The following is a 22,725-nucleotide window of genomic DNA, read 5'->3' as shown; positions in this document are numbered from 1 at the left end:
GCGGGGCGCGGGGGAGTTTGAATTGAGGGGCTGGAAGGGGGGGGACGAGGGGGGGGGGGCGAGGGGGATTGAGGGGCGGGGCGCGGGAGAGTTTTAATTGAGGGACGAGGGGGGGGACGAGGGGGGGGGGCGAGGGGGGCGGACGAGGGGGGGGGGACGAGCGGGGGGGACGAGGGGAGAGGCGAGCGGGGGAGAGGTGGGGTTAGGGGCGGGGCGCGAGAGAGTTTGAATTGAGGGGCTGGAAGGGGGGGGACGAGGGGGGGGCGAGGGGGATTGAGGGGCGGGGCGCGGGGGAGTTTTAATTGAGGGACGAGGGGGGGGGGACGAGGGGGGGGACGAGGGGGGGACGAGGGGGGGGACGAGGGGGTGGTGACGAGCGGGGGGGACGAGGGGAGGGGCGAGCGGGGGAGAGGTGGGGTTAGGGGCGGGGCGCGAGAGAGTTTGAATTGAGGGGCTGGAAGGGGGGGGACGAGGGGGGGGCGAGGGGGATTGAGGGGCGGGGCGCGGGGGAGTTTTAATTGAGGGACGAGGGGGGGGGGACGAGGGGGGGGACGAGGGGGGGACGAGGGGGGGGACGAGGGGGGTGGTGACGAGCGGGGGGGACGAGGGGAGGGGCGAGCGGGGGAGAGGTGGGGTTAGGGGCGGGGCGCGGGAGAGTTTTAAATGAGGGGCGGGAGGGGGGGACGACGGAGGGTTGAGGGGTGGGGCGCGGGGGAGTTTTAATTGAGGGGTTGAAAGGAGGATGAGGGGAGGGGCGAACGGGGGAGAGGTGGGTTGAGGGGCGGGGCGCGGGGGAGTTTTAATTGAGGGGCGGGAGGGGGAGACGAGGAGGGGGCGAGGGGGGCTTGAGGGGCGGGGCGCGGGGGAGTTTTAATTGAGGGGCTGGAAGGGGACGAGGGGGGGGCGAGGGGGGTTGAGGGGCGGGGCGCGGGGGAGTTTTAATTGAGGGGCTGGAAGGGGACGAGGGGGGGCGAGGGGCATGGAGGGGCGGGGCGCGAGGGAGTTTTAATTGAGGGGCAGGTGGAGGGACGAGGGGAGGGGCGACGGGGGAGAGGTGGGTTGAGGGGCGGGGCCCGGGGGAGTTTTAATTAAGGGGCGGGGGTGTGGGGGTTGGGTCTAATGTAACTATTTAAACAATGATTTGAAGTTTTCGTGACTGCAGGAATAAAAAATAAAGAAATAAATTATTTATTTCTACGTGACTTTACCGAAAGAACCAAAGAGTATTTAAACTATTATTGTTTATGTTACCAGGTAAGTCCCACTGAGCTGTGTAGCTATTTTTCAGAAGCTATCTGGCCGCAAATGATAGCCCAACGAAGTGGCTTATCGCGTGGACATTTATAGCCGCAGCCACAATAGTTTTGAAACGCGTGGTGATGTTCATTCTAAATGTCGAGGGGAAAACCAGGAGGGAAAAAATCCACGCGACGACGGGGAGAGAGAGAGACACGCAAACTCCAAATACACAGCAGGCGTCAGGGTCGGGATCCAACTCACACGCCCTCCTTGCATAGCAGGCGATGTGTTATTTCTCTCCAGACTTTGTCACGCTTGTTCTATGGCCGTGTTGTGTTGCTGCGGTAGTGATTATGTTGTGGGTGAGTTGTGGCCGTTGCGTGGTTGACTTTTCGAGTGTTGGCCGGCCCTTGTCTGCGACACACAAAGATTCTGTGATGGAGGCCAGCTCTGCCTGTTTCTCCAGACGGAGGACTCCGTGAGCAACCCCTCCCCTACAACCCCTCCCCTACAATCCCACCTCCTCCTCATCCCCTCCCCTACAACCCCTCCCCTACAACCCCTCCCCTACAACCCCCCCTCCTCCTCATCCCCTCCCCTACAACCCCTCCCCTACAACCCCTCCTCCTCATCCCCTCCCCTCCACCCCCCACTGCCTCCCTTCTGCCCCCCCCAACCGACTTCCCCCGTCATCACCATCACTATTAGTGCTGTCATCATCACAATCCTCATCAATGCCATCATGGTCATCATTATTGTCATAAGCCATTGTTATTATCATCATCATCACAATAATTATCATGGTCATCATTATTGTCATAAGCCATTGTTATTATCATCATCACAATCCTCATCAATGCCATCATGGCCATCATTATTTTCATAACCCATTGTTGTCGTCATTGTCAAGATCCTCACCATCATGGTCATCATTATTGTCATAACCCATTGTTATCATCACAATCCGCATCATCACCATCGTGGTCATCGTCATTGTCATAACCCATTGTTGTCATGATCCTCAACATCACCAGCACCACCGTCATCATCATCATCACCATTGTCACAATCCTCATCGCCATCATGTTCATCACCATTATCGTCATTCTCATCATCATCTTTGTTGCGATTACGCTACCTTGCAGGACTGGGCTCTCCACCTCTTCTTAATGCACTCGAGTGACCCAGGCTTGATAGAGGGGCCGGTCAGTGACTACGGTCAGTGACGAGTGTGCATTGTGTGTGTGTGTCCCAGTGTATTTGTTAGAGGGAGCTTATGTAATGGTGGCATCTGTGTTAGCCTGCGTGTGTGTTTAATCTCCCACGTATTCTGTGAGTGTAGAATGATAAACTAAATACATTTTGCAGCCCTCTATCAATCCACTGCTGGATGAATGCCGTGACGGCCATGGGGGGGTGGTTGTTTGATCATACCTCTCCACGCTGATCGCTCTGGGGTCGGAAAATCAGTGTGGGTAGCAGAAACGTTTCACCTGTGACTCGCCCCTCGTGTTAAAACGTGGCCGGATGGAGCTCTTGGGCCGCCTGGTTCATCACAATCTGTGGCGTCTCTACGCCTGCACAAAGCCCTTGTTATGTGCGCGTGTGTGTCCATGTGTAGTGAGTTAACATCTCCTAGCCACAGCGGCTCGAATTGGGCTGAGGTGGTGGGGGGGGGTTGCGATGAGGGGAGGGGCGAGGGGGAGATGAGAGGGGGGAGATTTTGAGAGGGGGGGGGGTGCTGACGAGGGGTTGGGGGGAGGGGGTGGAGCTGCCCAGGCGTTTAAAGGGCCCCCTACCCTGTCACCCTCGCCCAGTGACGTATACCGAGGACCCGCTTGTCCGCTCTCGGCTTGTTTGGTTCCCAACATAAATATATAAAGTGGTGACGGCGTTCCCATTCCATTCGCAGTTCGACTCAGGTGGTGAACCAGGTGGGTGGATCGGCTCCGTGGTGTCTCTCTAAACTCACCGCATTCGTCGTTAACACGCCGTAGGTCAATTGAAGTAGGCGACGCTTCGAGCCATGAACCTTATTTAGAAGCGCACGAAAAAGGGGCCATTGTCCAACGCGTATCCTGTTCGTTTGTTATTTTGTGCTCTTTTTCCTTCTGGTGCCACACGTGTTATCGACGAACGCGCTCTCGTTCTTTCTTGTCTGCGCTTTTTGCACCACTGCCAAACGCAGTGTCACTGAATAACGTCTCTCTCACTCTCTCTCTCGAGAAGCGACGGCGTTTGTGCGCCGTTGTCCTACTATCACGCTCTACGAGCTCCGTGTCTTTGCACTCTCACAAAGACACGCGGTACCGTCAGCTGCCAGCGTGCACGCATCCTGTGTTGCTGCATGGAGAGGGGGCTGGGGCCCGTGACAGGGGGTTGTGAAGGCGATGAGTACAGACGGTGGGAGCATTGTAGCACAGTAACATCGGCATGTTGTTTTTGTTCTCGCACCGCGATGCAGCGGTAGCAGGCTATAGCAGCAACATGTGTGTGTGTGTTCCACTCATATACAAGCACTATCCAGGCTCAACCCTGTTCAGCTTCCGAGATATGATGAGATTGACTCTTTGGTTCTTTCGCTAAAGTCACGTAGAAAAGAAAATGAAATAATAATAGAATACGACGTTTCGATTGCAACACAAGCAAGCGTCATCAGGTAAGAATGAAGGAGAAAAACAGAGTAAACTTAGAAATATAATAATGCAATACAACACAGAGAGTCGGCTAAATATAGCAATCTTTGGAAGAACGTAATCAACCAGGTGGGGTGTTGACTGTTGTGTTAGCTGACTCTCTGTGTTGTATTGCATTATATTTATAAGTTTACTTGGTTTGGTTTTCTAATTCATTCTTACCTGATGACGGTTGCTTGTGTTGCAATCGAAACGTCGTATTCTATTATTATTTAATTTTATTTTCTACGTGACTTTACCGAAAGAACCAAAGAGTAATTCCTGCAGTCACGAAAGCTTCGAATCTAGTCATTACATCTGTTTTTAAGTCTCTACACTGGCTGCCTGTCAGTTTTAGATTTAATTTCAAGATTATTTTTCTTGGTGTTTAAGTCACTACATGGACTGGCGCCTGAATACACGTCTGGCATGCGCGTTTAAGGTGTGAACCCAGTAGTTCCCTCAGGTCCTCCGGCACTGGTCTTTTGGTTGTTCCGAAGGCCAGGACTCAAACACTTCTGGGGAGGGCAGCCCTTAGCTGCTGTGGTCCTCGTCTTTGGAACGGTCTGCACGAGGATCTGAGGGCATTAGAATCGGTGAATGTTTTTAAACGACATCTTAAAACGTAACCTTTATAGATTGGCTTATAATTAGGATGCCCTGATTGTGTTATTATTATGATTTTTATTATACGTTTAGTTCATTATGTTACATCTTTTTTAACGTATTCATCTTTTTGTTGTTTACATTGTGGCAGTCGATTTTAATGTGTCTTGTGATGCACTATTCATTGCATTTTATTGCTGAATTTTGCTGTATAAGTAAAGTTTGATTTGATTTGGCCGGCGACGAATTGCACTGTTAAATTAAAAGAGATGATGGGAGGAGAGGATTCCAAAGTAGAGCAGTGTGAACGAATACGCAGACAGATAAGTGTTGTGTGACATGCAGTGTGGTGGTTAGAGACGAAACAGTCAGGGAGACCGAGTCCTCAACACATCGCTCTGAACCCAGACGGTTTACCCCGTATTCTTGTACTGGGAAATTGAGTTTTCAGGTCCATACGGCGTACAGCCGTTTCAATACGGGCAAAACAATGTTTTGTTCATTTGTGTGTCTCCCTTGTGATGGGACGTTGTAGGATGAACGTTGAGATTAATAAGGGGCACGTTGTGACCAATAAGGTCTGAGTTGGTCTGTAAAAAGGTAGGGCACTGGTAAGGGGTTGACAGGTTTGTGAACATGGGTGGAGGAATGGACGAGCGAGGTGAACGGGAACTGTAAAACCACGGTAGTAGCAGTAGAAGAGCGACGAGTAGGCGATGAGCGAGTAGCCAGAGTGAACCAGTGAGTGCTGGATCGTCGATGAACCTCTTCCTTACTTTGAATCCCATCAAGTACGTACAGTGGAGGTCAGGAGCATGACCTTGGTGCTTGCACCGCAGATTCCAACTTCACTGCCAAAGTGCACAGGTAGTAAAACAGTCGTGTACACAGCATAATCTAGCGTCGGTTTGCTGTCCGTTTCGTACCATTGCTGAGTGCATACAGGCGCGTGTAAAAGTAGTTGTGTTAGGTGACCAGGCTCTTAACTTGGGGGTGGTGAATGGGCAACAGACAGGAATGTTTCGCCGAATTAATTCCACAACACAGAGTTGTAAGTGGATCAGGTAAACTTGGCGTCTAATGTGTGTTGTTGGTGGGCACTGCGTGGCTGGGGATTATTCTCGCCGAAAGGTGACATCATTTGGCAAAAATAGATAGATTTTGGTCCAAGTCCAATAACTTTGCATAAAAATGTAATTCGCTCAGCACGTGCGATGTTGACATTTTTGCCATCGTGTTTGCCATGTAACACAACATATAACACATGGATTAAAAACACTGCCTTAATTTTTATTTATTAGATTTGTGCTGTACACAAGGCTTGCGGCAGAACTTAGGGTGGCAAACAATAAAACAGACTTTTTAAAAAATTGCACTGAAAAAAAAACAATCAGACGGTAAAAATGAGAATCGATTATTGAACAAAATGACACTGAATCATGTCGATTGAATCGATCTGGGAGGCCAGGAGTGAATCGTTGCATACAGCCCTTTGTCAACACCCTGCCCAATGAAGGCCTTCCCCACATCTTGACGGTCACGGGAGTTATATGACCATACTTCCCCATGCTGATCTTAGTGGATTTGTCAAAGGTGGTGGGGGGGGGGCAAGTTTGCGGTTTAAATGTCACTCGCACACTGATGTCAGCTGTGACCCGGAATCAAAGTAAAAGTAACCGGGTACATAGCGCAGTGCAATAACCACTGCGCCACCACGACTAGCCCACCCCCACGTGAATCATTGCGTGCATAGTCTATGTGCCAGTACTGTACTGCTTGTATTCACGAAAGCTCCCCATGCCACCAGTTGCCAAATATTCCAAGCATGCTCGTGAGGTGGCCGGGTTACTCACCCGTCAGAGAGCTGGCCGCCGCGTTGGGCAGATGTTAACTCTCCCGCCCGGTACACAGGAGGTCGTGGGTTCGACCCAGAATCCGACCCTGACGCCTGCTGTATTTGTGGAGTTTGCGTGTGTCTCTCCCCGTGGTCGCGTGTATTTTTCTCAGCGTCTCTCCGGTTTTCCCCTCCACGTTTAGAATCAACATCACGCGTTTAGAGTGTACTTTTGGCACGTGATAAGCCGCTTCGTTGAACGATCATTTGTGGCCAGGTCGCTTTTGAAAAATAGCTATATATACATAGCTTAGTGGCACCTTACCTGGTAAAAATAAAAATAGTTTATAGTTTAGTTTTTTTGGTAAAGTCACGTAGGTAAAAATAAAAAAATAGAAATTATATTATTTCGATGTTTTATTTTATTTATTTTTACAATAATAGAAATAATATTATTTCTATTATTTGTATTATTTATTTTTTACCTACGTGACTTTACCGAAAAAAACCTAAGAGTATGAATCCTTGCAGTCACGAAAGCTTCAAATCTAGAATGATAGTTTAGTTTATCCTTGGAACAATAACTGGCACATTGAAATGCACTCCCACTACAGTGGCTTGCTTACCCGTTCTGGCTGACATTACGCGAGAAAAAAATAATCTTTGGCGGGTCATGAAACCGACTGGGAAAAATCCGCGGAAGCCATAGAAGGACCCTCCCGTGACTACACCAAGACACGATCACGCCTGCCACGCGTGTGATGGATTTGCACGGCACTGCACATTAAACATCCCACGGCACATCTATTCCCACAACCTTTGCTCGTCCCTTGCACCAACTGCCCAGCCGTCAAGAATGTTTCCACGATCAACCAAATGCCAAATAACATTTGCAAAATTAAAACTATTATACATTTTAAAACCTCTTTTAAAATGTTAATTAAGTCGTCAAACGAGCTTCTCTTTCTCTTTTCATTTACTCATCGACATGCTGTATTAGTGTTACGTGTAGTCATTTTTTTGTATCATTTTGTGGGGGAAATATCGCAGTACTGTATCTGTAGTAGTCCTACAGGTGACTTCTTCCCACGGGCTTGCCCACCACCAATGGTCCACAGGCCGCACATTTGGAACCACACTGCCTTAGGAGGCAGCAGTGCCCGGTGGTGTTCATGTTGCCCGTGGGGCTTTGCTGTGTCTGGTGTTGTTCATGCTGCTGACGCTGCTCAGGCTTGTTGGTGCTTTCTGCTCTTGTGTTGATAATGCTGACTGTGTTGCTGTGCTGGCTGCAGTGTTGGTGCTAACAGTAGAACTGTACTGGTATTGAGGGTAGCATTAATATTCTTTGGTTCTTTCGGTAAAGTCACGTAGATATAAAATAAAATTAATAAAAAAAATACAAAATAAAAAAAACTCACGACGTTTTCTATCTACGTGACTTTACCGAAAGAACCAAAGAATTTGAATTCCTGCAGTCACGAAAGTTCTAAGTCAAAGTTAGCATTAATGTTGCTGGCTCTGTTGCTACCGCTGGGGCTGCTCCTGATGGTCAATGTGTCTATGGTGTCGTTAATGTTGCCAGTGCTGCTGCTGTTGGTGAAGATGCTAGTGCTGCTGCTGGTGGTGAAGATGCTTGTGCTGCTGCTGGTGGTGAAGATGCTTGTGCTGCTGCTGGTGGTGAAGATGCTTGTGCTGCTGCTGGTGGTGAAGATGCTAGTGCTGCTGCTGGTGGTGAAGATGCTTGTGCTGCTGCTGGTGGTGAAGATGCTTGTGCTGCTGCTGCTGGTGAAGATGCTTGTGCTGCTGCTGGTGGTGAAGATGCTTGTGCTGCTGCTGGTGGTGAAGATGCTTGTGCTGCTGCTGGTGGTGAAGATGCTTGTGCTGCTGGTGGTGGTGAAGATGCTTGTGCTGCTGCTGCTGGTGAAGATGCTTGTGCTGCTGCTGGTGGTGAAGATGCTTGTGCTGCTGCTGCTGGTGAAGATGCTTGTGCTGCTGCTGGTGGTGAAGATGCTTGTGCTGCTGCTGGTGGTGAAGATGCTTGTGCTGCTGCTGGTGGTGAAGATGCTTGTGCTGCTGCTGGTGGTGAAGATGCTTGTGCTGCTGCTGGTGGTGAAGATGCTTGTGCTGCTGCTGGTGGTGAAGATGCTTGTGCTGCTGCTGGTGGTGAAGATGCTTGTGCTGCTGCTGCTGGTGAAGATGCTTGTGCTGCTGCTGGTGGTGAAGATGCTTGTGCTGCTGCTGCTGGTGAAGATGCTTGTGCTGCTGCTGGTGGTGAAGATGCTTGTGCTGCTGCTGGTGGTGAAGATGCTTGTGCTGCTGCTGGTGGTGAAGATGCTTGTGCTGCTGCTGGTGGTGAAGATGCTTGTGCTGCTGCTGGTGGTGAAGATGCTTGTGCTGCTGCTGCTGGTGGTGGTGGTAATCGCGGTGCATGTGTTGATGGTGGTAGTAATTTTGCTCGAGCTGTTGATCCTGGCTGTACTGCCGGTGCCAGTGGTGGGTGATTGATGTTTGTGTGCCCAGGTGAGCCCAGGTGAGCCCAGGCGAGCCAGCGCGATGGGCAGCAGCAGTGGAAGTGTGGTGCGGCTCGGAGGGCTGGTGCTGGGTCTTCTGTGGATCTTCCTCCAGGACTTTGCCTCCTGGCTCAGCCGCCTGCTCGGTATGCGTGACACCCACACACGACGTCGGGCAGTGAGGCCATTGCAGTGAAACACAAGACGGGGACGGGGGGGGGGGAACAACCATGCAGATGCATGGATTGTGTGTCGCATCCCAACGTGCCTTGTGCTAGGAATGGTTTCTTTTGATCTATTTGATGAAGGCGTATGACTTGCTACGACGTGGTTCAGAGGAACGTGGATATTAATGCAAAAATTGGAAAATGGGTAAAGAATGGAAAGTGTTAAAAGCAACGACGTATGGAGGTGCACACTGGGCATGACATTGAGAGACAGGAAAGGGAACATTCGAATTCTGAAACACTCGTGAATTAAAGACATTTATTTTGTATCTTCATGCAGCAGTGATTAGAGCAAGCATGTGTGTTGAACTTCTTTCGCACCGTACGTAGCCAACCGTGGTAATCGGGGATTGCGGGGGGAGGGGGGGGAGCACAATAAACGAAACACAAAAGGCAGTTCTAAAGAAATTAGTTTTCAATCTAGAAGATCATAAAAGCATGGAGAGGCATGCGTGGAATAACACACAGACAGAGAAACACATCAAGCAATAAACACAAAGTAAGAGACATTGTATTTGTCTTCATCCAGCAGTGGCTCGATAAGAGCTGATGATGATAATGGTAATAACTTGGGTCGACCCCGGTCTCACCCTGATTACCTTGCCAGGGTAGGCAAAGGAACCCAAGCAAGGAAACAAGACGAGGCAGACCTGGCCCTGGGGGCATTAGACATCAACTGCTCTTAAGTTTAAATTTAGTACGGTAATTATAGATGAAAATGGCACACTTAATTAGACGACTTCACATGTGATAAGATGCATTTATTTCTGAAAAATATATTTTAAACATGAATGTATTTGAGACCTAGAGCCCCCTGTGAACAGGCCAAATATAGTCAACACATATTTTTTGTGGGTTCCAGTAGTCAATCACTCAATTGGAGTGATATAATCAACTCACGAGCTGGTGCTGGATGGATTGCTACATGACAGGACCGTGAGAGACAGCAACAGCTTACGAAGGCCTTCATCCAGCAGTGGAGTGATTATGGCTAATGATGACGATGAGCAGTCAAAGTCAGGGCCTGGAAATCCCGCGTAGTGGTGGACATTCCACATTTGCATGGAAGGGGCCGACGTGGTAATCATTGGTCTACCCCAGTAGGTTATGGACTGCGATGACTCCTGACCGAGAAAAACCCATGAACCCGATTTGTCAGCAACTGATGATTGGCAGATGCAGAGTGCACTTTTGATCCTCTATCAGCGTAGCTGTATATGTTATCAGTTATCTCGCACTTTGCTCTGTGCCAATATAGTTAAACTTTTCTTTTGCTGTGTTTTTTAAAGCCAAGTTTCTTTTTAATCTTGCCAATACATTTGAAGAGTTTTTTTCATTGTGGCAACAAAAATTGTGACATTGAAATAACTCACGAGGTGTCTCACGAGGTATCTCACTCAGTGGTATTTAGTTCTGTAGGCTGCTCAGTAACCCAGGCGGCTGCATTTCTCTGCAAGAGATACAAACGGATTCATCGACTCGTGACGTGATGCCGATATCACATTTGGGATGTAACTGGGAAAACAATGATATTTTTGTACTGGCTTTGACTACAAACTTTACCTGAACTGAATGCATTTTGGATTCGCTTCAAAAGTGTAAATCGACTTGAGCTTGCTGGAGCAGTGTTCGGTTTATATTATCTCTGCTTGTATGGGTTAGTACAAAGTGGTGGCTTAATGTCTTGCGCACTGAGCCACGGATTTAACGTATGGCTTACGATTCCTAACCATGGATAGCATTCGTAATAAGTGACACCTAAACCTGTCCTGGTTCTCCCCAAGATCAACTCAGCCTTGAAATGCGACACCTGGTGCGGTGGATAAAGTATCAGCGCGGAGGAAACCAAGGAAGCCCAAAGTAGTAGCGACCACACCACCCCCTCCCTCCTTTGCGTTGCCGCCCTTAATAGACGCTTACTCGAAGCATTTGTCCTAAGAGTCTGTATGGGTGTACACTATGGCAGTGTCACACAACCCATGTGTAGCACTCCACCATGGGGGCGTGAAAGCCCATCAGGAGGGCCACAGGCTGCGGCATGGGTAACGTGCAGGAGGAATTTGTTAAAATGCGAGAAGTGTGTAATATCAGTGCCACGTTGTAGCAACAAAATGCACGAGCACACAATATCAAACAAGTGTGGGGCTGGCGGAGTGCGGGCGGCAGAGGGGAAGTGGGGACCAGTGGCCTTTAGTAGGAGGCCACCATGAAAAAAACAGGTTGTGCATGCATGCACCCCACTTGCAAGGTTGCATGTGTGTGCTTGTGTTTGTACACTTTCCATTTTCACATCCGTGTACACATTGGAAAGATGTGTACATCCGTGTCCATATGTGAGTGTAGGTATATGTTTGTATGTACATCTGTGTGTGTGGTGCATCTGCTAGTCATCTAGGTCAGGCAACCTATGGCACCGAGGTCTGTCTCATAACCTCCTGCCGATTAATCCTTGACACTTCACGCGGCCTCAAGGTACACGTCGCCTGACACAAGCGCCGTGGTGACGTCCCCGCCGCTTTGTGGCGAACGCCAGTTGTTGGTGTTGTTGTTGTTGTGCATGTGTGCCGTGCAGGCCTCTCGCTGCTGTTTCCACGTCGCCGTTCGGCGAGCCGCGAGTACGCAAAGTGCTCCGGCCTGCAGTGCATCGCCCCCATCATTGCCACAGTGACGGAGACCCCCGAGACCATGGAGGCAGAAATTCACGGCACCATCCCAGCCTGGATCAAGGGGACCCTGCTCCGAAATGGACCCGGAAAGTTCGAGTTCGGGCCAGACAGGTGACGCGAAGGTTCACACTCAATTGTCGGCGGGAACTCGGATTTGCCCGTGTGTGTGTGCGCGTGTGACTGCTGCTTAAGTTGACGTTGGATGGTGCGACGCAGACAGAGCCGTAGAGAGACACAGGGTAATGCAGATACATATACAGGGACACGGAGAAACATAGAGAGGCACGGGGGAAAGCAGAGAAACATAGACACTGAGAGGCACAGAGAAACACAGAGACACGTTGAGAGACAAAGGGAGAGAATACACTGACATAAGGACTAACATGGAGAAAAATGGTGACGCGCGTGATTGTCGGTGGACGCCCGAATTTGTGTGGACGTGTCGTGACTGCGTTGAGTCGAGCCCGGCCAGTGCAACGCTTTAACGTGGCGATGTGGCAATGTTGTTCTTTTCCCGAATCGCTCCATGTGAGGCGAGCGATTGGTCGCACTTGACTGATACGCAACTGCTGAGGCTTGCGTAGAGATCCACACTGCGCGACTCTGGAATTCCATCCGGTCTCCCCTGCCCCAGCTACTTATAACCTTCCCCAATTCCAGAAACGTCATAACTCCGAACATAATTATGAGCATTCACATTTATCCATCGGTGCCGTTTGATGCTGGCCACTTGGTGTTTTGGACGGTTGGGCCTTGCACTCGGCAACCGCTGTATGTAAAATAGCAGGAGACGAACGTGACGGACGGTGTCTCTCAGTCGCAGCTACAGCCACTGGTTGTAGAATACCAGGAGACTAACGTGACGGACGGTGTCTCCCCGTTGCAGCTACAACCACTGGTTCGACGGGATGGCGCTGATGCACCGTTTCCGCGTGCACGACGGCCGCGTCTCCTACTCGAGCCGCTTCCTACGCAGCGACTCGTACCTCCTCAACGAGGCCCGGCAGCGCATCGTGGCGTCCGAGTTCGGCACCATGGCCGTGCCCGACCCCTGCAAGACGCTCTTCGACAGATTTTTCACCTACTTCTCACCACCAGGTGATGTCCGCAGAATGTATGTACTGTATGTTGACCTTATTTCGCACCGCACGTAGCTAACCGTGTTCATCGGCGGTGCGGGGGAAGGACCACAAACTAAACACAAAAAGCAGTTCTAAAGAAATTAGTTTGTCAATCTAGATAAGTGGCTTCCTAATATCGGAAGGATGAGCATTCCAGACGGCCGCAGAAGCGCATCTGAAAGTGCGCGATGCAGTGACCGTCTTTGTTCGATGGCTAGCCGAAAGCAGCTGCTGCGAGGATGACCGGAGTTTGCGAGATGGTTTATGCTCCTTGACCAGATCGGCAAAGTGTAGTGGTTAATTTTTGGCAAACACTTTGTGTGTAATGAGTGCGACCTTATAATGTATTCGTTCGGCAACTGTAGGGGGCAAGGAAGAGGCACTCATTTACTGGGTTACCAATTCAGACTGCAAAACGCTTTCCTTAGGTCTGTCCATCCATCCGTAATGAGGTTGTCGGGGGTGGGGTTGGGCACTGTAGCTCTCATCCACACAGTTTATATAAATGAAAGAACACAGTATACAGCTGTGTTGCCATTTGGGACTTACACTATTGAATACTGGCCGCATTGATACAAAGAACAGGACCCTGCGGGGTGGGCTGGTAGGAACGAATAACCAAATAATATAAACATAATGTATTATTACACTTGTTAAGCCAGGAAAGCCCCACTGAGTCAAAAGGTTTTTAAAGGGTCCTGCCAAGTGTTTGCAGTAGGGGTCGATGTTGATACACGGACGAACGGACGAACGGACGGACGGACGGACGGACGATATAATCTATTGGTGGTCTGGTCCACTTCGTTCCTACCAGTATAATACTGTATTCAACACATTTGTCAAGACCACCGTGGCCTTCAAAGGAAAAGTATCTTATTTTTTGGGCAATGGTCCTTATTTAGGCAATTGCCTGAAACGTCACCTATAATATGTTATTAATTTTAAGACCACGGTGTTATTGACGAATGTGTTGGGTTCGAATTCGGGTTTGAGCCACCGATGATTAATTTGGGATCTAAAGTGTTACCGGTCGATGTTTTCAGATCAGCCACAAATGCCTGCAAAAACAATCATCCGAGTAGCAAAAGTAGCTACATATGCTACGGGCCCCGCACTTTCAAGGGCCCCACGTGTAATGCTTTCAAGCTATCAATTCCAGTTCAGTGTTTCTGCACTTGATCTATTAATAGAGTACTATACTGCCTTCAACTTTTACGAACGACCGGGTGTTTAAGGTTAGCGATTTGTCATATTATCTGGCTTTATAGCAAATGAAAAAAATACAATTACTTTACTATGCAAGTTAAAAAAAGTGTGTTTTAATATTTATGTTTTTATTTTATTTTAGGGCCCCTTTATAACATCATATGCTACAGGCCCCGCTCTAGTTTAATCCAGCACTGGAGGCAGGGTCACGTCCAGAGAACATGCGGGCTGCTAGGGTGATTTTAAAAAACAATCGTTCCTTTTTAGTCTTAACGTTTTGTTACGCGTGTTGCCCGGGCTGGGGGGTGGTTATGCAGCGCCCACCGACAACGATGTGGTGAACTACGTGGAGTACAAGAAGGACGTGTACGTGAGCTCGGAGACCATGCACATGCGCAAGGTCGACCCTCGCACGCTCGACACCAAGGAGAAGGTGAGGCTCACAGCGACTCGTGCGGTACAGCGTCGATCGGTGTGGAAACGACGCAGCCCAGAGCGGGGTAGTACAATGCATCATATCGGTGGGGCAAACACGAGCATTGACGAATACATTTTATATTGTGTTGCATCTTTCAGCGTGTTCATTTAAAATAGTAAACACTGTTGTATCTATTTGTTAAGTATATTCGCAAACGTTTTACGCGATTCTCCATATCTTTTACGCCCACTTACCGATTGGGAGATCGAGAGCATAACAGACGGACAATTGCGGGAGTTATATTTGTAGATATCTACATATATAGACTGTACTCTTTGGTTCTTTCGGTAAAGTGACGTAGGTATAAAATAGAATAAATCACGACGTTTCTAGCGCAACACAAGCGCCTGTCATCAGGTGGGAAAGCTTCAAATCATTATATATAGACTATCGCTACCAACGCTATTTCTGTCCCTGGTTGCTTCCACAACCTCAGTCAGGTTCAAATTTTCACTCCCGCCACGGCATTCTGGGTCGTTCCGGCCCCTTTTCCACCCCTGGTCACATTGTAGCAAGCCTTGGGCCGTACAGCACTCCACGCACGCAGTACAGCTTGCACAGCAAAGGGATCACACCACGAATGGGGGCGACGCGGCGCGGGACACGGCGGGACACGGCGGGACACGGTCGTGACACAAGGTGGGGGTTGTGGTCGCTCGTCCGCGTGCAGGTGGACTGGGGCAAGTTTGTGGCGGTCAACTCGGCCACGGCGCACCCCCATTACGACCCCGACGGCACGGCCTACAACATGGGCAACATCTTCGGCAGAGAAGGTCAGAGGTCACAAAGATCGCAGATCGCAAGGGGCAATGTCAGTCAAAGGTCACGAGGGCTAAATAAGGTCAGAGGTCGCAAACGGTGAAGCACCTTCACATGCCCGAAAGGGCCATTGCTCGAAACGTCACCCGCCATGCTCTCTGAAGGGCCATTGCCTATTCTATATAATCTCTTGTTGACGAATGTGACTTGTGTTGTTCTTTACGCTTCTGCACCACTGCCAACACAGCAGCATCACCAAACAATGTGTTATGCTGCAGTCTCCAACGCTTGTTAGCTACTCTGTCTCTCTGGTCTCTCTTTATGCTATGAAGGCCCATTGCCCGAAACATCACCTATTATATATTTTGGACGAAAAAAAACCACTGGTATAAGTGTGCTACGGAGGGGTTGGGTTAGTGATAGGGGTGGAGGTAGTGATAGTAGTGATAGGGTTATTGATAGGGATTGGAGTAGTGGTAGGGATTGGAGTAGGTCTGTTTTGTTGTTGTTGTAATTTTCTGACCCACTCTGACTGGACACCTGTGTAAAAGAGCTTTATAGCTCATCGGATTCCTCCTCCAGTATGAATACAGATTCTGATTCTGGTTGTAGCTGAAGAGCGGGGGCAGGGAGTAGCAGTCGCAGGATGGGCTCGCGAGAGAAGAGATGGTTTTTAAACCTACGGTGCGAAATAAGTTTCACATACATACACGCGTGAGCAATCCACTGCTAGATTGATAAAGGCCTTTCAAGCCACCGCCACCCTCTCAATATGATTGCTGCGCTGCGTCTGTGCCACCCACCCAGGGACGCATTACGCCATCATCCGCGTGCCGGTGCAAAAGGACTCGGACGGCGACACGCTCGAGGGCGCCACGATCGTCGCACGCTTCCCGGCCGCGGATTCACGATTTCCATCGTATTACCATAGCTTTGGTAATATTACCACAGCCTCGCTAAACCCACACTCGCGATCGAACCAAATGTGTGCTGATTAACGTTCTGCTAACCACACTGGGCGACGTTGTCAGAGCAGAGCGCGGCAGTGCAACGTTATCAATTGATCCATTGTTGTACTCTACTATGCTACCATGTACTGTGAGAACCTCACCTTCACCAACCCACACTGGAAAGTGCGGTGAAGTATGGTAAAAAAACCCCACAACCCTCACGGTGTAAGTGTCATCCAATCATGCTCATTTACAATACCGTCATTGTAATTATGCCATTGCAGTCGAATTATCCACGAATGTACTGCATTATGGGTTGGAGCGGTGTCGCAGACGGCTTGCGCCACTTCACTATGAACCCGGCGACCCGAGTTCGGTTCCTGCCCACGGGCAGAATTAGCGGCGGTTGACATTTGAAGCGGTCCCGAGGTGACCCCACCACCTTCGCGGTGAAGCAGTCCGTTGTCTTCCCCTCTTTCCCCCGCATCTCCGATCAGCTACGTACGGTGCGAAAGAAGTTCAGCGTACATACGTATGCACGGTCACATAACCCCCCAAGACTAACCCGGTGCGGGCAGACATCAATCCGGTAACTGGAAGGACGCGGGGGGCTGAAGCAAGGCCTCTGGCCGAGCGGTGCCGCCAGCCAGACACTTTGCGGGGCTGCACCTCGACCTTTCCCTCTCCCCCTCATCTTCGTCCAGCGATGACGGAGAACTACGTGGTGTTCCTGGAGCAGCCGCTGTGCATGGACATCCTGCAGCTGCTCACGTCACGTCTCCGTGGCCGGTCCTACTCGAACTCCATGGTCTGGAAGCCGCAGCGTGGGAGCATCATGCGCGTGGCCAACAAGCACACGGGAGAGGTGCGACGAGCCTCCCCTCCACGCCGCACGGCCCTCCCCGAAGCACTCGCGCGAATTCGCCGCAACGGATGAACAATATCTTCTTCTTATTGTTTCTTCCTCTTCTTCCTGTCCAGCCCATTTACGGAGGCCGCTGGTTCATGAACTTCCAGCAGCAGCAGTCCCCGTGTGCTGGTGATCATCGTCATATCCCTGATGTTTCCGTCTTACTTTGCTGATCATTCCTCTTCATTACAGTGTCTCTTCCTCTCCATCGGTCCATTTTCTTTAGGCATCCCATTCCTCTGTTGCCCTCTACTCACGTCGCCATTGGTTTTGCCGGATTCCTGTTTGGTTATTCTGATGTGACCATACGCACGGAAGTCCGTAATCCACAGTTACTTCTGTTGTCCATTGCATCTTCAAGCTCTTCACATCTCCATTGATAGATAGATGATGAGTGGCCTGCAATTCCAACTACCTCCCTCTTTCGCCTAGTCCAGACACACACTCTTGCACTTTATCTTCTTTCAGAGAGGGAAATCTGTAATTTTATTATTATTGCCCAGGAAACCCTCTCTGAGTCTCAGAATAATTTTTTTGGAAAGTCCCGCCATCCGGATGATTGGCCAGTTTCTTTATAACGACTGCTTTTGCATTTAAGAGTTTTCCAGGAAATATGGATTGACCATGGATGATAATAATGATGATGGCATGAGTGTATATTACAAAGAGTTCATATTTGGGATTGTCGACTGATATGAAATGCGTTTTCTCAGTGTTGATATTCCATTTGGCAGTGGGCCAGTCATGTCTGATTTAACCTCTTGTGATGAATTATGTACGAGTGCGTACAGCAGCATGTGTGTACGTGTGTGTGTGTGGGAGTGGTCGTGTAGCAGTTAGCGCGCTGCGCTATGAACCTGGCGACCCGAGTTCGATTCCCGCTCACGGTCAACACCAGTGACGATTATCTGAACCGGTCCAGGGCCTCCCCTAGGCCAACTCAGCCTCAAATGAGTACCTGGTGCAAAGTGTAAACATTGCCACTGGGGAGATAAATGTGGTCGGGCGTGGTGCTGGTCACCCACCCTCTCGTGTACTGTGCCGGCCTTCATAGGTGCTCGCTAACAGCACTTGCCCCAAAAATCTGTTATTGCGTTAGAGATAATCTTTGTCTCTGTGCACGAGTGTATCATCATTGTCATGAGTGACCGAAAGAACGAACAACTTATCCCTGCCACCTCTTCACCGTGTGTCGCTCCCTCTGACCAGATCCTGCCGGTGGCCTACCACATGAAGGCCATGATGTCCTTCCACCACATCAACGCTTACGAGGATGACGGTCACATCGTCAACGACCTCTGCTGTGTCGACCACTACTGCACAGCGGACGAGGACCCCCTGACGCTGAAGAACTTGCGTAGCTCCGGGGATGCCCTTGACCAGGTTGCGTCTGCGTTGAATCAGTCGGCAGTGTTAACGCTTTCCAACTGAGGTTGAAAGCGTGCGTTAGCTCTGGCCATCTATCCGTAACGTGGGGGTCATGATAACTCTCGTAAAGATGATGCAAGATTAACAAAACTTTAGCAGAAAGTTGTGTTGCTACGAGCGGACTCGCCCTATTGAAAGCCAGCCACATTGATCAGAGGCTTGCCTAAAACTTGAATACAAAAACCCAGTGGAAAACGGACTATTTGCAAGTTTGTAAACACATTTTCTTCCAAAAGCTACACATCGGCTTCGATGCCGTGTGTGCTTTTGTGTCGCACCGCGTGTTGTCCAACACGTTGCCCGACGTTTTTCTCCACGTGCTGGGAGCTTCTTCGCGAACTGATTAATTCAGCTCCCAGCACATCGGAGCAAACCGTCGCAAATCGTGTCAAACGACAGACACGTGGTAACAACCCCGACCAACGCGCGCCGGAGAGCTGCCCCTCGGTTTGTTGCAAACGCCCTGCGTAAATCGTTGCATCTGAACGTCGTGATTTCCGCCCTCAGCTCTACAATCGGCGGCCCATGACGTACCCACGCCGGTTCGTGATGCCCCTCTCCGTGGGGCCCGATTCCCCGCGTGGCACAAACCTCTGCTCCCTGCCGTACACCACGGCCTCAGCCACCCTCCGCGACGACGGCAAGGTGGGCGGCCCCCTCCTCCTCGTCCTCCGACGCGGTCTTCTGCGTGCTTTCTAGACCCCCTCCGTGACCCTCTCCGTGACCCTCTCCGTTCCTCCATGACCCTTCTCTCACCTAACCCGGCGTGGACGATGCGTTGTACCCTCGCACACGAACGGAGACTCCGTGGGCGCCTCGCGGACCGCGTGTGGTGAACAGCTTCAATACGATGGGACGTCCGGTGGACAGCTGTGGGAAGTCCCCTGCTGTTACTCATCCCTCTGAAGCACTTCCCAGATTCACTGTGTGCATCTCCGAAAGCTCTTGACTAAAACTCAACTTCATTGTGTAGAATGTAGCTATTCCTCAATGCGTGACATCATCTACCATCGCCCTCTAAAAAACACCCTGATACTCCGATGATTTTCTCTGACCTCCCGTGATCCACCTACATCCTGTCTGACCCTACCTGACCTCCCATGACCCTGCCTGACCCGACCAGAGCTTTCTCGGTCTTTCGTGCCTCTCTCTGACATTTTTTGACCCATCGACTTGACCTACGGTTTCTCACCCTTGTTCTCCTTCATGCTTTCATGACTTTAACCCACAGGGGTGGTGGAGGGGGGGGGTTGAGAGGAATCGTTGTCCTCGTTGTGTTGCGGACCTTAGCACGTTGCGTCCGAGTGGCCGTAGGTGTGGCTGGAGCCCGAGCCGCTGCACGGCGACGACGTGGAGGAGTACGGAGGCCTCGAGTTCCCCAGGATCCACTACGAGCGCTTCAACGCGCGGCCCTACCGCTACTTCTACTCGTGCGGGTTCCGGCACGTGATTCCCAACAGCCTCATCAAGGTGGACGTGACCACCAAGGAGACGAAGGTGCGACGGCGCAGCGGTGGGGTTCCCCGCTCGTCTCAAAACATCTTGTCCTCTTTCGCGCGCGTACATCCTTCATCGGAAACATCCCACCGCATCGTCATCAACGTCGTCGTCATCGCCATCGTCATCACCATCCTCTTGGTTGTCATGATTACCACCGTCACTGAAGCCGCCACTCGCCATCATCATGATCAGCCATGGTCTATCCACTGCTAACTACCCCATCTCTCGACATCACACCAGGGCAAGCTGTTGAGTCACTGCACGCTGCAGGTTGGCACCAGCCCCACGCAACTGGAATGTACCCTCGTCGTCATCAGCATCATCATCAGGCACAATCTATCCACTGCTGGATAAAGGCCTTCTCAAGCCGTCGCCATCTCTGTCCTGCTGCGCAACAATTCATCGAGCAATTGTACATGGGCTGATTTAATCACTCCATCTCCGTCATGGATATCCTCTGTGGCAAGTTCCATCCCTTGGCTGCCGCTTCATCGCTTGGCTGGCACACACTTGGTTGCCCACGCCTCCGATTCGCAGTTGGCTATGTACGGTGCGAAAGAAGTTCAACATACAGTACGTACACCATCGTTATTCTCGATGAGTGGGGGAACTTCGTGTATTTTTTTGCACACATGCCTGCGTGCATGTGTGCACGTGCGTGTGTGTGAGCACAGCTGTAGTTGAGCGTGTGCACGCCGTTGTGTGTGTGCTTACATTGGCACAGTAGGGGGGAGGGCACAGCTGGTGCATCTGCCAGTCATCACACTCAGTCGAGCCATGGCACCCGGGTCTGTCCCATGACCTCTTGTCAGCGAGCCTTCCACACTTCGAGCGGTCTCAAAGTATAGCTGGCCTGGCACAGGCGACGTGGTGACGTCAACGCCTCTTGGTGGCGAATGGCAGGTGTTGTTGTTGTTGTTACATGTGTACATTTGCATGTGCGCGCGGGTGTGCGTTTATACGTCTTTGTGTTGGCGCGTGCACGTATGCCTGTGCGCCTGCAGCATTGGCAAGTGGACGGCTATTACCCGTCGGAGCCCGTGTTCGTACCGAGTCCCGGAGCCGAAGGAGAGGACGAAGGGGTGGTGTTGTCCGTCGTCATTTCGCCTGACAAGGTGTGCTCCGGTTCATCCGAGGACGACCTCAAGTAGAGGCGGCCGGGCGGCGCCAGGGGACCGTTGGCATGGCAGAGACGCCGAGTTGGTCCTTTGCCGAGATCCTGGGTTCGAGTCCAGGTTTCAGACGCTCGCCCACGACTCGACTGGCCTCTTAATTTTTGTTGTGCGAGTTGATGGGATTTCCTTGGTCACGAGAGACTGAACAGAGAAACCGCTATGCTCAATTTGGCTTTAGACTTCATATGGCAAGTTGCAGTTCTGGCGATTCCATGTTTTTTCTTTGCTTGATATGTGACCAACAGTCGCGTTCTGAAACAAAGAGATTTAGATGTCACTGGCCTGTAGCCAGGAATCGAACTCAGCTGGGTTCGTAGCCCTCCATCACTCCTGGTGATATAGCATCACTTCATGAATGTCCCACCCTGACCGTTACCATGACCCCGCCACCCTGACCTGACCCCACCACCCTGCCGTCACTGACCGTGTGCAGGAGAAGCCGTCCTTCCTGCTGGTTCTGGACGCTTCCTCGTTCGTGGAACTCGGCCGAGCCGTGGTGCCCAGAGACATCCCATACGGCTTCCACGGCATCTTCGCTCCCAACGTCATCTAATGACGACGACCACGGCGGTGGTGGCGATGGTAGTGGGTAGTGGGGAGCGGTAGCATAGCGGTTAGTGTCCTGCACTACGAACCCGACGACCCGAGTTTGATTTCCGCTCCAGTTAGATTTCTGCTTGCTAGTAACACCTGCCCCAACAGTCTGTTAAGGCTATACAGGGGATCTTTGTCTTTGATGTGATTGAGGATGATGGTTGTGGTGGTTACAGCTGTGGTCATGATGCGAATGTAGATGGTGATTTTATACAGATGTCATTGGGGAAGGTGGTGGCGATGGTTGTGTTAGTGGCGATGGTAATCATGATGATGGTTATGATTATAATTTTTATGGTGGAGATGTGGTAGTGACAATCATGGTTACAATTGATTTCCCCGCACCTCAGATTACCAGTTGGCTACGTATGGTGTGAAAGAAGTTCAACATACGTAATAAAATAGATTTTTTTTTGAGGAAATAGTGGATGGAAACGTTGAATTAGAATGCTTATGTCTAATGCTTTAAGCTAAATATATTACAATCCGGGTAGGTCTTGATCCAGCAGTGGATTAATCATGGCTAATGATAAGAAAAACGAAGTGAAAAAAGGCCCGGTCCTGTTGTGTGCGTGTCGCTCGCAAGTCGCTTGCTAAAAACCACAATGGTGACTTCACTCCCTCAAGGTCGACTTCTCATTTGCAATCCGGTTGCTACGTACAAACTCCTTCATATTTTTTTTATTTTTGTCTCGTCTTCTGAAATGAAATTACACCTATAAACGGATCACGTACTTTCTTTTTTATGAAAACATGTCTGTGTCTATTCTATGCATAGTAAAAATAAAGAAATATATAAACCCGTGTTGATTTTCGTGTCTTCAAAATGCTCCAGACACGGCTTAGA

The 22,725-nt window shown here is 50.4% G+C and overlaps 1 protein-coding gene across 2 annotated transcripts; it reads left to right on the top strand.

The window, feature by feature from the left end:
• The first annotated feature begins 1,661 nt into the window (after positions 1–1,661).
• Positions 1,662–22,676, top strand: BCO2 (beta-carotene oxygenase 2). 2 transcript variants are annotated; one of them, XM_078869968.1, is made up of 13 exons: positions 1,662–1,717; positions 8,875–9,010; positions 11,664–11,868; positions 12,644–12,855; positions 14,402–14,517; positions 15,233–15,335; positions 16,129–16,257; positions 16,976–17,136; positions 18,391–18,564; positions 19,117–19,254; positions 19,924–20,106; positions 21,114–21,224; positions 21,718–22,676. In XM_078869968.1, the coding sequence occupies exons 2-13, from the start codon at positions 8,908–8,910 to the stop codon at positions 21,835–21,837; spliced, it is 1,755 nt and encodes a 584-aa protein (XP_078726094.1). In that variant the 5' UTR covers positions 1,662–1,717; positions 8,875–8,907; the 3' UTR covers positions 21,838–22,676. The 2 variants fall into 2 exon arrangements, with proteins under 2 accessions (XP_078726094.1, XP_078726093.1); XM_078869967.1 differs by lacking the exon at positions 1,662–1,717 and adding an exon at positions 3,041–3,173.
• The last annotated feature ends 49 nt before the right edge of the window (positions 22,677–22,725 follow it).

The sequence above is a fragment of the Lampetra fluviatilis genome, chromosome 29 (genome assembly GCF_964198595.1).
Source record: "Lampetra fluviatilis chromosome 29, kcLamFluv1.1, whole genome shotgun sequence".
NCBI classification, from domain to species: Eukaryota; Metazoa; Chordata; class Hyperoartia; order Petromyzontiformes; family Petromyzontidae; genus Lampetra; species Lampetra fluviatilis.
Note: the sequence above shows the minus strand (reverse complement) of the source record. Positions and strands in the feature narration are given on the sequence as shown.

Bases quoted from the DNA above. Each gene is read 5' to 3' on its own strand.
- BCO2 (XM_078869968.1), top strand. From the start codon at position 8,908: ATGGGCAGCAGCAGTGGAAGTGTGGTGCGGCTCGGAGGGCTGGTGCTG. The intron at 14,518-15,232 runs GTGAGGCTCACA...GTCCGCGTGCAG, and splicing joins CGCTCGACACCAAGGAGAAG to GTGGACTGGGGCAAGTTTGT. The intron at 17,137-18,390 runs GTGCGACGAGCC...CCCTCTGACCAG, and splicing joins CCAACAAGCACACGGGAGAG to ATCCTGCCGGTGGCCTACCA.